At 35.6% G+C, this 15,062-nt stretch overlaps 1 protein-coding gene across 1 annotated transcript in view; it reads right to left on the bottom strand.

Moving 5' to 3' along the window:
• Positions 1 to 1,044: 1,044 nt before the first annotated feature.
• Positions 1,045 to 15,062, bottom strand: part of LOC132547836 (arf-GAP with coiled-coil, ANK repeat and PH domain-containing protein 2-like) — a gene marked incomplete at its 3' end in the record, with an annotated part of 68,280 nt that continues 54,262 nt past the window's right edge. Inside the window, exons 14-22 of the mRNA XM_060211640.1 lie at positions 14,690 to 14,801; positions 13,871 to 13,968; positions 9,472 to 9,597; positions 8,789 to 8,953; positions 7,955 to 8,154; positions 4,688 to 4,711; positions 2,202 to 2,315; positions 1,696 to 1,928; positions 1,045 to 1,154 (exon numbers count right to left, since the gene is read on the bottom strand). Of these exons, the coding sequence (XP_060067623.1) occupies positions 1,045 to 1,154; positions 1,696 to 1,928; positions 2,202 to 2,315; positions 4,688 to 4,711; positions 7,955 to 8,154; positions 8,789 to 8,953; positions 9,472 to 9,597; positions 13,871 to 13,968; positions 14,690 to 14,801 (1,182 nt within the window). The remainder of the gene's footprint in view (positions 1,155 to 1,695; positions 1,929 to 2,201; positions 2,316 to 4,687; positions 4,712 to 7,954; positions 8,155 to 8,788; positions 8,954 to 9,471; positions 9,598 to 13,870; positions 13,969 to 14,689; positions 14,802 to 15,062) is intronic.

Here is a 15,062-nt window from a genome sequence, read left to right as displayed (position 1 = left end):
CGATGAGACCATTATGAAACGATCATTCCAAAATAAATCCATTTCAAAATACTGAAATACTTTACGGAAGCAACAAAAATGTGCTAGATGCTTACATAACATTTTTCAAATGCATACTGCTTCAAGGGAAAAGTCTTGAAAATATTTTGAAAAAAAAAGTGCTATGGCGGCAGTGCCCAGCTTGCGCGTCGCCGTCAAGCCTAAATTCAATAGACGCGAAGGCTCATTCCAAATGAATTGTTGCAAAAAATGCAATTGATAGTTCAGTATAAGTATTGACTTCAAATTCAGCTAACATATATATATATAGTGATACTTACCTACATGAATTACCCGCCATCTTCTTTCAGCCGCCGTCTTCTTTCAGGGTCCAGCAGCACAGAGCACCCCGGCTGTTTCCGTCAAAATTTTATGCTACTCTAAATCATTCTTATTTTAGTTTCATTTTTATTTTCAACTACATATATCAGTATTTTTAATAGTTATCAACAGTATTAAACGGGAAGTAAATTTTCGAAAAAAGAAAAATAGAAAGATATACAAATGTATATGACTCCCACAATGCATCGCGCGGAAAAGAAAGTTAAGCCGCCATATTGGCATCGCCTCGCAAAATTTACCACCATAAACGTGAGTCTTTGTCATTGTATTTACAAATTTCGATGTCTGATTATCATTAATACACAACACAAAACATTTTCTTGATGTACAGGTAATGAAGAAAATGTCGATAAGGTTGTTTCATTTAATGACTAGCATCAGCAACTTGTAGGGGCGATAATCCAATGATTACGGTAATGTCCGGCAGATGGAGTAGGAGTAAACTTTCGATTTATGAACCAATGAAAACGAAGTACTGATACTCAGCCTCAGGGGCGATAGCAACATGCTGAAGAGCATTGAAAATGCTCTTAGCATAAAAATAACACAGAAATTAATGTAAGTGCATTGATTTTTCTGGAATACACTGAATTTGGATTTCTTTATACAATCTGCTGTTTACAAGATATTTCCAATGCCCCCTACTCAATAGACAAAATATACCCTGTATTGGCATTCATGGTGGCGTGGTGAAGCGGTGTCCGCCCATTCTTGTCTTTCCGCATCAACTTAGCGCCATTCAGTAGTAGAAATTCACAGGCAGCCAGAGATCCCTGGACAAGAGTTTATACAATCAAAGCCAATGAGGTTTATACAATCAAAGCCAATGAGGAGATTCTGAAACATTGTCATCTATTGTTTCACACTTGCACAGCTATGAGACAACATTACATGTAGTGAGAATGGTAATCTTAAAAACATCATATAGATTTTTATACCCATACTAACAAGGCTTAGTGAAATGATCTCCTAGCTACAATCAGTCTATACTATCTCTCACTTTAAATTTATATACTGTAAAATCAATTATTTTTGTGGGATTTATTTTTTCATTGATTTCATTGGTTTTGTTTATCCGTTATTCATTGACTTTAGTTAGTACTGGTGGATTTCATGAGAAATAATTACCCACAAAATTAAGTGTCAACCAAACTTAAATTATGTGAATAACTATGAAATTAAAGCCCCACAAAAATATCTGACAGTACTATTTATAGATACCAATGATCAAAGAACTACGGTCTTCCGGTCCATATGGCTATAAAAACCAGAGGATTTTAGCTAACATTACATATGGATATTTTAATTACTTACAGTTTCCACTACTTTCATTAGTGGGGTTTTTCTGTCCTCTTCCTCGTGTACCCAGTTAGGGTCAGCACCGTTAGCGAGAGCCTCCAACATGACAGCAAGGTTACGAGCCTGGGCTGCTTTATACAGCAGCATGTTGGGGTCCAGCTTACTCATATCTTCCCAAGATGTCGTAGACTTGGAATCATCACCATCATCTTCGACCTCCGATCCCTCAGAACTCTCCAGATCCAAACCTAAGTCACAGAAATGTGGATAAGGATGAACTAATTGTATACAGTGCTGATAAAAGATTGAAAACTAATGACCACTAATCATTTCACGCAAATTTCACATCCACTACTTCATATACTACCAGGAAAATTCAGTTAATAAACTTTTGGTTTTTTTTTGTAAATCTCCAAAACGTTAAACTTAAAAGCATACGTAGCTTTACAACATATCACAACATCGACATCTCAAACACAGAAAGATACATAATAATGTAGTTGACTAGTTTTATAACTTACTAGTACTTAGATCTGGAACCTCGAGCTCGGAGTCTCCAAAAACGATAACATCGGAGGCACTAGCGCCCAGTCCACTGTCACAGTCTTTAGAGGTGTTGGATACAGATAAAACCGCTACAACAATAAAATCTACAGTTAGAATAGGAAATCATGGGTCTAAATATAGATCACGCTGAATAAAATTTAACATCACATGATCTATATTTAGACATTGTATTTCCTAGTAGTTGATAGTTAATGATATTTTATGATGTAATACATTTCTTTAAGAGCGGGGTGTTTTAAGTCAGTACGAAAACTAACATCGTAAATTGACAGTGATATCTGTACATATACGAATATTTATGTAACTATACCATTCAATGGTTTTAAACGTAAATATTCCAGCACATAGTTTATCTATGTATTGTTCCACTAATGTGTATGGGGTTAAACTTCATGCAACAATCAAAAGAAGTGAAAAGAATATAAACCAATATAACAGTAACTTAGCCTGACTTACAGGTTGTAACGCAAATACAGCAATCAAATTATTATCTAATATCAATAACTTGATTCAGACCTAGCCTTGTATTTACTTCAGACCTAGCCTTGTATTTACTTATCAGCAGTAATGGAATCTATACATTATAAGGGTTATTGATGATATTTTGCATATCTTTAGTCCCAGTGAAATATCATTTATCAAGAGAACAATAAAACTATTTTATAAACTGGAGCATTATTTACCAAAACTTCCATCAGATTAAGAAACTTCTCTAGATTATTGACCAGGTATACTTAATTAAGCTTACTGACTAGGTATACTTAATTATCTAATTCTACAAGCGTGGTAACCATAGGCTGCAGTGCTCAACAATCTGTTGAATTTGTGCCTGGCCTGGAACATCATCATGTGTTCAATTTGTGCTGAAAAATCTATCTAGTGTTGTAACACCATAAACTCGACATACAAACTATTTTGAGCAGTGCCCAGTAGAAATTATCAAAAAAAAAAATCATAATTTATCTGTAATTAATATAAAATATCTAATACATTTATAAAATCAAAATATCTGTATCTACCAGTAATGAATAATCAAATACGAAACAGTATACATCAATCTCTACCCCCAAAAACTTCAAATTAGTGATACAAATTATATGTTAATAAATGATAAATTAGATGCTTTCAATCTTGTTTCTTAAGTAATTTGTCCGAAGCTAACTCTGGGTGGATCTATGTTTCTGCATAAATGTTCTGTAATACATACATTTCCAAATAAACTGAATGCGTACATCAAGCTGATAGTTTGGAGAGGACGGTTATTATCAAGCAACAGGTAGTTTTGACTACACTAAACCTGTTACCTGGTCTGCTTACTGTTAAATATATCTTACTATCAACGAAAAAAAAAAATGCAAAAATCTTACAAAAACACATTTCTCTGAATTCATTAAACATTTGTACAGTAATTTGTTAGTATGACTGTGATGTGCATTATTAGTTTAAGTGAAGATCAATATGTATATATTTATGTGTCCATTGTTTAGGAGATCTTTCAATAGATAGACAAATGAAACTTGATGAAACACAAAATACATACATCTACAAACTTCATGTGAAAAATGGTCAAGTAAAAAGTTTGGCATCCATCAACACAGGTCATCTTTACTAAATAGGCATTAGCATATTTGAGACAGAAGAGAGGGAAGAAAGGGGAGGTAACTCAGCCAGTAAATGATGGAAGATGAGTTTTGTCAGAAATGATTGCCCAGCATATGAATGGGGAGACTGCTCAGTCAATAATTGTTGAAAAGAGAAATCACTCAGTCACTGATTGACAGCAGAAAGGGAACATTACTCAGTAAATGATTGTAGAGAAGCAAGTGACTGAAGGAAGGGGAGATCACTCTGCTACTGAGTGAAGAACAAGAAGGCCATCTACAATATGATTTACATCTACATGTATATAATCATTGCTTTAGAGTTGAATGACAGAAAATGAATTTATGAAAATGGTCATCAAATTATAAACAAAGAGATGAATATAGATAAATTAACATTCTACCAATGATATTTCAGATCATGAGTTCCTCTAAATCATAGACACAACTTTCCTCATTTAATGTTATGATGATTTTGGTTTCAATCTGTGTATTTTTTTGTGGTAATTCATGATTTAAAAATTAACAGTATCAAGTCTGATAAGTACTGAATCCTTTAACTCACAAGGAGATTCATAAAACAGTGGCACATAGAGTATGTAGGGATGGACAATGCAGGAAACAAGCCGTGCTTCATCTGGATTGTGAATGTATATCTCAAGGAAGTCAGGATTTGTATATTTTTTCTTGTTTTTTTTTATATTGTCATTATCCAGTAAACAGACAAATTTGGCAACAATTTTTTAAAAAGGAATTCAAATTTTCCATTAGTAATCTCCCCCCAAAATATATACAAAACCATGACTTTGTGTAGGAAGTGTCAATTATTTATAACTCACGTGGTTTAGAGTTAACTTTCCGGCCTAAAACCAAATTTAAGCAACAGAACATAAAGTGGAGAATAAAATGGTGGAATATATTCCTACAAAGCTACAGTTGCTGAATAAAACATATATTCTGTCTATTGTTAGAGTACTTAATAAGCTACACAAATCTTGTATAATATACAATAACCATTAGGAAAATGTCCGTTTTTTTGTTATGCTGGTCACAGTGTCTTCTTAGTGAAATATAAATAAATAAAAACACACACAACCCATAATTCTTCATTCAAATAAACTGCAAAAAATATTTAACTACAAATGAGTGTTTCTCATTAAAATATATAAATAAATCAGCAGGTTTACAACATATTGGAAGTGACATTTCAGATATGTTGAATTAGTTCTGCTAAAAACAAAATACATGTATTAAAACAAAACACTATTTGACCTATTGAACTCAAACTCATGCATAAGTTATCTGCACCTGAAACTCTGAAGTTTGAAGTGGAAAAACAAAATTTCTAAATAAGAAACACTCATTTGAAATAATCTTAACAAAGATATAAAAAGCTGAAACTTTGTGTGTAGGAACGAAACATAAAAAGTCAATGTAACGGTTAACAAATACTTTTGTCTGCTGGGACAGAACCAAGCTGTGTCTGTTGATAACTCTGGGTATTACAGGATTTTCTTAACCAAGCTGTCTCTATCAGCTGGTCAGAAAACTTCACTATTGGCCATTTAACAACCTTTTGTGGATTATCTTCCACGATTTTTCGATTTCATTATTTTTGGATTCAAATACACCATGAAAACAAAACAAATTATTAAAAAAAAATAAATAACTCAAGTGATTACTTCAGATTTGACAAAAAAATTGAAATATTCTGAAAAAGGTAACAAACAGAGTAATATGGATGTAAAGGGACTGAGACACAGTGGCTCAAAAATCAACACACAAAAAGATAAACTTCCTCTGCATAGAAACCTGTGGCACTCTTCACAATCTATCAAGAACACAGAGTTACAATAAGACATTTGCGACATTTGATGATTTTGAAAACATTGTATTATACATATCACATTTAGGTTAATAAGTTTTTAACTGGCTAATCGTACTAAAAAGTCTAATTTTAATGATTGTTTTTTACTCTTTTTCACCTGTAAAAGTTACCTACATGAATTCATTCCTGATAAAATCTACATCTTAAATTAGCTTAATTTTCAATCAAATGCCTCTGTACAGCAAACAGGTAATACAATCTGATAAAACACAGATCTTTGCTAGACACTATAATATGAAGAAATAGGTATAGTGAAGTTCTATGTTTTAACAAGATGAACAAGTACCAATGTTTCTATGCAGGATGTTCCTTGTGATATTAATAGTTCTATATAAACGGTGAATTAGGATGGATGCGGAATATGTATATATGACCTCACACCAAACGACCTTGAAAGGTCACTCACCACTGCCCTTGGGGGAGTGGACAGCCTCTGCAACATTCATTGTCACGGTATGAAATGTTAGCTTTGTTAAGATAAGTTGGGGAGGAAGGATGTATAATTCATTTGTGGATCAATTCATTTGTATCCCCCTGATTGTTTAGATACTGAAAAGGCATATATCAGCAGATTATCTTCCCTTCCTGGATTATCTCCCTTATATATCACCAACCCTAAATAATGTCTAATCCTAGATTTATCTCCGCTGGATATGTCCCATGCTATATCATATCCTCTTGATATGACTAATCCTTGATTATCTCCCCTAGATATGAACAACCCCAGGTCACCTCTTCTATATGTGACCAAACCTAAATTATCTCCCTTAGATATGCCCAAACCTAGATTATCTCCCTTATATATGTCCAAACCTTGATCATGGCCTATAGATTTGTCCAACCCTTGATCATCTCCCCAAGATATGACCAAGATTATCCCTAAGATTATCTTCTGTAGATAGATCCCACTGTGATTATCTCCCCTATATAAGAAAAACTCTAAATTATCTCCCCTCGTTATGGCCAATCCTAGATAATCTTCCCCAGAAATGTTTTTATTTGCCAAGCGTGCTATTGTTACTTAATGGTGGCAGGTGGACTATTATTGTAATGAACTAAAACCAAATATAAGTTTCAAGGAATGTGAATTTTGATATCAGAATATGATTTGGCTCCAGGATAAGTGTAGAAAAAAAAAGAAAAATATAACTGCTTTAATCAATACAATACAGCATACAAAATGAAGTTGGACATATTGACGTGATAATGCTGTAAATAGCTTAAACATGTCAGGACTTAAATGTTCATTGATATGTAGTGTCTTCAAAATGGGGAGATTTCAAAATGCTAAATTATTCAATAAAGTTGTTCAACATATTGTTAAGTTCTGTTAAATGTTTGCTAAATCATTTAGTTTTATGTAGTTTTAATATGTCTTCAAAACATTCAAATTGGTTTAAAATCTCAGGGCATATTAGTGAAAAAGATTGATATGAATTCCAAATTGGCTTCAAATCTTTGGCAAATCATATACTCTTCCAATAGTTTTGCATGCTTGATTTATAAACCACACATGATGTAAGCAATTTACAGCCGAACTAACATTACAGAAATTTACAGCAGCTTTTAACACAATAGAAACAGGAAAACAGCAATGTCATCAGACTGGCCACATATTCTCACATTATAATGCCCTTCACCTAAATAAAAGTTGTTAAAATAAGGATAAAGTTTAAACAATGAACATGTGGGAAAAGAAATTGAAAGAAAACAAATTTTTGAAAAATTGGATTTTTTTCTTTTCCAAATTACAATAAAAACTTTTAGATACTTTTTCACTATACAAGGCTATACAAGATCAGTAAGGAGCTTTACTTCATTCTTCATAACTTTTCTGAACCATACTGTTATTTAGGAACAATTTTCTCCAAGCATTTTCTGTCTTAATTAGTAAGTCAGGAAAACAAAGATTTCCCAAGACTTTAAGATGAAGGTCAGAGTTTGAAACTTTACTATAATGGTAGGTGTCATCATTTAGTCAAAAAAAAATAAAAGAGAAACCAAAATGTGTTTTGTTTAAGATTTCATTTTGTGATAATTGGTGAGTTTTTTGTGATCTTACTTTAAGGCAAATGGTAATAAACAGATACAAGGAAGCCTTTAAAGTGATGTAGATAAAAGACTACAAATGACTAGAAAAGTAAAAAATGATAAAAAAAAATGTGCCATTTGACTACAATATATCAGTAATATTAACAGAGAAACCAACTGATGTTACCTTCCATTAAACCACTGGTCACGTCCGACTCTAAATCCGAGTGAGACTCGTCCTTGTTTAGGGAGCGACTTGGTGATGGCCTCTTGGTTTTCCTCTTTACACTCCAGCCTCGTGCTCGACTAGCCACCTTGGGTCCAGGAAGCTTCATTACAAAGGCCTTATCTACATACTTGGCACGAATCCAGTTTTCTCTCACAGTTCTGGAAGTGACAAAGAGGTACAAATATTTCTAACTCTTCTGATTTCATCAGGTCATATTGGCCATATCCTGACCTTCTCAAAAAACACAAGAATGTTTTGATCAGTATTTTAACACTTCAAATCAATTTTTGGATCTATTAAAAACATGACATTTAACATACAAAAATACAAACATATGTACTGAGTATACAATAGAACTGATTATAAGATCTTTTTACCAAACAACCCTTTAAAACACCCTGTAGCCCTTGATTTTGACCTTCACCAGATATCATTTGACAAGAGGTACTGAATTTCTCACCTAGGAATCATGATACTTAGGTGATACCTAAGTAGGTTTCCTGATCATAAATAGTTTGTTGCCATGTTTATCTCCCAGTGAAAAGAAAGGCTTATTTTGAGGTCTGTAGTAGCTGGTGAATACTTCACCAAAAGCATACAGGAGGCCTGTCACATGTCATCAAAATGAATTAGCGTAATTTGTCTACCCACGGACAATAGCTCAATGTCAAAGTCCACTATGGGTAGGGAACATTGGGCTTTATTCCATCAACTTAGCTTTTACAATATCAACGCTAAAATAAATTTTCGATATAAATATAATCAGAATGAACCCTTAGGATAGATACTGACCTTTTACAATCAGATGTAGCTTTGGTTGCTATGGACTCGTCTACACTGGCCTCATAGATACGGTTGACAACATCATTACCAAGTTCAACCATGACCTTGATTTGTTCCTGTTCCCAAGCATCCAGGGTTATTGACCGCACCTTTGATAGGTGGACTCCAAAACTCCTAAACAGGAAATTATAAATAAACAAGGGAGATAACTCTACTATGCTACACCATGAGGAAAACTATCACACCTTGACTAGTGAATACCTAAACATGGGAAAATAAATAAAAAAGGGAGATAACCCTACTATGCTACACCATGAGGAAAACTATCACACCATGAAAAGTGAATACCTAAACATGGGGAAATACATAAAAAAGGAAGATAACCCTACTATGCAAATTGACAAGGATTAGTAACACATATTTGACAGGTCTATGGAACAATAGAATAGACAAAGCAGAATAACCAGGCTATGTTACCAGAAAAATACAATTACTTCATCTACATTTTAATTGAAACACTACATCAGATATGGAGTAAAGAAGAAAACAGACTTGTCAGGTTTATGTTTAATATAACAGTTAGCCTTGGGCACTGCTTGTAAGTTTTTTATGTGACTAGTCTGTATGTGAAATGAAATCAAAATAGAGTAGACTTAGAAGTTTTGTTTAGACTTCAATAGAGTTTTACAGACCTGTGGATACCGGAACACTCTATACAGAGTGTGATGCCGAGGTTGATACTTGACCAACGCGGGTCAGCGGAGCCACAGTCACAGCAGTGGTCATTCCCCGGGATGGACAACAGCTGTTCCAATCTCCTGTAACATGACGTCAAATTTACCAACAGTAAGTCAGATTTACTGGCCTCTACTTATCATCACATTGACTGGCCTCTACTTATCATCACATTGACTGGCCTCTACATATCATCAGATTTACTGGCCTCTACTTATCATCAGATTTACTGGCCTCTACTTATCATCAGATTTACTGGCCTCTACTTATCATCAGATTAACTGGCCTCTACTTATCATCAGATTTACTGGCCTCTACTTATCATCAGATTGACTGGCCTCTACTTATCATCAGATTGACTGGCCTCTACTTATCATCAGATTAACTGGCCTCTACTTATCATCAGATTTACTGGCCTCTACTTATCATCAGATTTACTGGCCTCTACTTATCATCAGATTGACTGGCCTCTACTTATCATCAGATTGACTGGCCTCTACTTATCATCACATTTACTGGCCTCTACTTATCATCAGATTGACTGGCCTCTACTTATCATCATCAGATTGACTGGCCTCTCATCAGATTAACTGGCCTCTACTTATCATCAGATTGACTGGCCTCTACTTATCATTAGATTAACTGGCCTCTACTTATCATCAGATTTACTGGCCTCTACTTATCATCAGATTTACTGGCCTCTACTTATCATCAGATTTACTGGCCTCTACTTATCATCAGATTTACTGGCCTCTACTTATCATCAGATTGACTGGCCTCTACTTATCATCAGATTGACTGGCCTCTACTTATCATCAGATTGACTGGCCTCTACTTATCATCAGATTTACTGGCCTCTACATATCATCAGATTTACTGGCCTCTACTTATCATCAGATTGACTGGCCTCTACATATCATCAGATTAACTGGCCTCTACATATCATCAGATTGACTGGCCTCTACTTATCATCAGATTTACTGGACTCTACTTATCATCAGATTTACTGGCCTCTACTTATCATCAGATTTACTGGCCTCTACTTATCATCAGATTTACTGGCCTCTACTTATCATCAGATTGACTGGCCTCTACTTATCATCAGATTTACTGGCCTCTACTTATCATCAGATTGGCTGGCCTCTACTTATCATCAGATTTACTGATTTACTGGCCTCTACATATCATCAGATTTACTGGCCTCTACTTATCATCAGATTGGCTGGCCTCTACTTATCATCAGATTGGCTGGCCTCTACTTATCAGATTTACTGGCCTCTACTTATCATCAGATTGGCTGGCCTCTACTTATCATCAGATTTACTGGCCTCTACTTATCATCAGATTTACTGGCCTCTACATATCATCAGATTTACTGGCCTCTACTTATCATCAGATTGACTGGCCTCTACTTATCATCAGATTAACTGGCCTCTACTTATCATCAGATTGACTGGCCTCTACTTATCATCAGATTGACTGGCCTCTACTTATCATCACATTGGCTGGCCTCTACTTATCATCACATTGACTGGCCTCTACTTATCATCAGATTTACTGGCCTCTACTTATCATCAGATTTACTGGCCTCTACTTATCATTAGATTAACTGGCCTCTACTTATCATCAGATTAACTGGCCTCTACTTATCATTAGATTAACTGGCCTCTACTTATCATCAGATTAACTGGCCTCTACTTATCATCAGATTAACTGGCCTCTACTTATCATCAGATTAACTGGCCTCTACTTATCATCAGATTTACTGGCCTCTACTTATCATCAGATTAACTGGCCTCTACTTATCATCAGATTAACTGGCCTCTACTTATCATCAGATTTACTGACCTCTACTTATCATCAGATTAACTGGCCTCTACTTATCATCAGATTGGCTGGCCTCTACTTATCATCAGATTTACTGGCCTCTATCAGATTTACTGGCCTCTACTTATCATCAGATTTACTGACCTCTACTTATCATCAGATTAACTGGCCTCTACTTATCATCAGATTAACTGGCCTCTACTTATCATCAGATTTACTGGCCTCTACTTATCATCACATTGGCTGGCCTCTACTTATCATCAGATTGACTGGCCTCTATCTTTCATCATCATTTGACTGGCCTCTATCTTTACTGGCCTCTACTTATCATCAGATTGGCTGGCCTCTACTTATCATCAGATTGGCTGGCCTCTATCTTACTGGCCTCTATCATCACATTGGCTGGCCTCTATTATCATCAGATTTACTGGCCTCTACTTATCATCAGATTTACTGGATTTACTGGCCTCTACTTATCATCAGATTGGCTGGCCTCTACTTATCATCAGATTTACTGGCCTCTATCAGATTTACTGGCCTCTACTTATCATCACATTGGCTGGCCTCTACTTATCATCACATTGACTGGCCTCTACTTATCATCAGATTTACTGGCCTCTACTTATCATCAGATTGACTGGCCTCTATCAGATTTACTGGCCTCTACTTATCATCAGATTAACTGGCCTCTACTTATCATCAGATTAACTGGCCTCTACTTATCATCAGATTGACTGGCCTCTACTTATCATCAGATTGACTGGCCTCTACTTATCATCACATTGGCTGGCCTCTACTTATCATCACATTGGCTGGCCTCTACTTATCATCAGATTGGCTGGCCTCTACTTATCATCAGATTGGCTGGCCTCTACTTATCATCAGATTTACTGGCCTCTATCAGATTTACTGGCCTCTACTTATCATCACATTGGCTGGCCTTTACTTATCATCAGATTGACTGGCCTCTACTTATCAGATTGGCTGGCCTCTACTTATCATCAGATTGACTGGACTCTACTTATCATCAGATTTACTGGCCTCTACTTATCATCAGATTAACTGGCCTCTACATATCATCACATTGGCTGGCCTCTACTTATCATCAGATTTACTGGCCTCTACTTATCATCAGATTGACTGGCCTCTACTTATCATCACATTGGCTGGCCTCTACTTATCATCAGATTTACTGACCTCTACTTATCATCACATTGACTGGCCTCTACTTATCATCACATTGGCTGGCCTCTACTTATCATCAGATTGACTGGCCTCTATCAGATTTACTGGCCTCTACTTATCATCAGATTGGCTGGCCTCTACTTATCATCAGATTTACTGGCCTCTACTTATCATCAGATTGGCTGGCCTCTACTTATCATCAGATTTACTGGACTCTACTTATCATCAGATTTACTGGCCTCTACTTATCATCAGATTTACTGGCCTCTACTTATCATCAGATTTACTGGCCTCTACTTATCATCAGATTGGCTGGCCTCTACTTATCATCAGATTGACTGGCCTCTACTTATCATCAGATTGACTGGCCTCTACTTATCATCAGATTGGCTGGCCTCTACTTATCATCAGATTGACTGGCCTCTACTTATCATCAGATTGACTGGCCTCTACTTATCATCAGATTGACTGGCCTCTACTTATCATCAGATTTACTGGCCTCTACTTATCATCAGATTAACTGGCCTCTACATATCATCACATTGGCTGGCCTCTACTTATCATCAGATTTACTGGCCTCTACTTATCATCAGATTGGCTGGCCTCTACTTATCATCAGATTTACTGGCCTCTACTTATCATCACATTGGCTGGCCTCTACTTATCATCAGATTGGCTGGCCTCTACTTATCATCAGATTTACTGGCCTCTACTTATCATCAGATTTACTGGCCTCTACATATCATCAGATTGGCTGGCCTCTACTTATCATCACATTGGCTGGCCTCTACTTATCATCAGATTTACTGGCCTCTACTTATCATCAGATTTACTAACCTCTACTAATAAACTATTACATACACTTGAGCTTCAAGCAGTAATGATACAAATCCCAGATTTACTGATGGATGAAAGATGCTGTATTCTACCTTGGGTTAACAAAATCCCAGATTTACTGATGGATGAAAGATGCTGTATTCTACCATATGTTAACACAATCCCAGATTTACTGATGGATGAAAGATGCTGTATTCTACCTTGGGAAAACAAAATCCAAGATTTACGGATGGATAAAAGATGCTGTATTCTACCATAGGTTAACAAAATCCCAGATTTACTGATAGATGAAAGATGCTGTATTCTACCATAGGTTAACACAATCCCAGATTTACTGATGGATGAAAGATGCTGTATTCTACCATAGGTTAACAAAATCCCAGATTTACTAATGGATGAAAGATGCTGTATTCTACCCTGGGTTAACAAAATCCCAGATTTACTGATGGATGAAAGATGCTGTATTCTACCCTAACATCATCTCTTCAGCTTTAAATGAACCCTTACTGTTGAGCCTTGCTCTGTTTGGATGCTGGAGGAGTCGATGCTACAGTATCTTCATCTGTTGATGTATGTAATGTTCTGTTGGCTTCGGACTCCTCTTCCTGTTAAAGCAACAACACATGAAACATTGTAAATACAAATCATTGAATCAAACACAAATTTCAGGTGGTGCAGGTTTAACGCACTCGCCTTTCACCTAAGCCTCCTGGGTTTGATTTTCTGAATGGATGTGTAAAGGTTCACACACCTGACCACATGGATTTCGACATGATGCTCTGGTTTCCACCCACAGCAAGACCCCTTGCATACTTCCATCAGAGCAAACAAGAGTGGTTAATATAGATTTAAATAACTGGTTTGTCAATTTTTGTAAAACAAATAAAGTTTAATTTTCAAATGTAGATTTTAGTTCTTTTATGCATCTGATATATACAACTGAACCAATGTCTCATATGAATATTCAATAGTTTCTTTATGAAATCACTTCTTTATCACAAGGCAGAGCACCAAAGCTAACTGCACTTTAAGATTTTCTTAATTAATGATACAGTTTCTAACTTTTCTCCTGACTTGTAACCTATTCCCACAAAATGACTAGTACAGTTTCCATCCTGAGTGATGAGTTATTTCCCTTGATGGTTGGACCTGATTACTGAGTTTTCTCATAAATTAGTAAGTTACCTCCTTTGACAGGTAAATTATCTCTTCTTTTGATTGACTTTTCATCTTTATTGCTAAACTTCAGCTTGACGAAAGGTTCCTTCTTGATTGATAAGTTATTTACCCTGATTAAAAAAGTTCTCTAAAAAAAACAGTACATACGACTTGATTCTGTATGTTGGAGGCACATCGGAAGGCATTGCTTATTCCAGTCTGTATTTCTGTGATCCATATCTGACAATCCTCATCTGTTTCTGCTTGTAACATGTGACTTCTGTCAACATTAGAAATCTCACTAAATAAATAAAGTATTGGTAAACAAACAATATTTATATATAATTATACTTCAATACTTAATCCATTTACACATAATCTGAGGACTATTTCATCTGTTGGGTGACCTTCATTTAAAGCTTTGATTCCTCAAACAGAAATCTGATATTAAATATGAACCTGATAAAAGGACAATCTACTGGAAAATAGACTCTGACTTCATAAATTGTCTTTTAATGTCTGAAGGTAGGACAATACAAGG

This window comes from Ylistrum balloti, unplaced genomic scaffold (genome assembly GCF_031769215.1).
Source record: "Ylistrum balloti isolate Yb309-2 unplaced genomic scaffold, AGI_CSIRO_Ybal_v1 Utg369982, whole genome shotgun sequence".
NCBI classification, from domain to species: Eukaryota; Metazoa; Mollusca; class Bivalvia; order Pectinida; family Pectinidae; genus Ylistrum; species Ylistrum balloti.
Note: the sequence above shows the minus strand (reverse complement) of the source record. Positions and strands in the feature narration are given on the sequence as shown.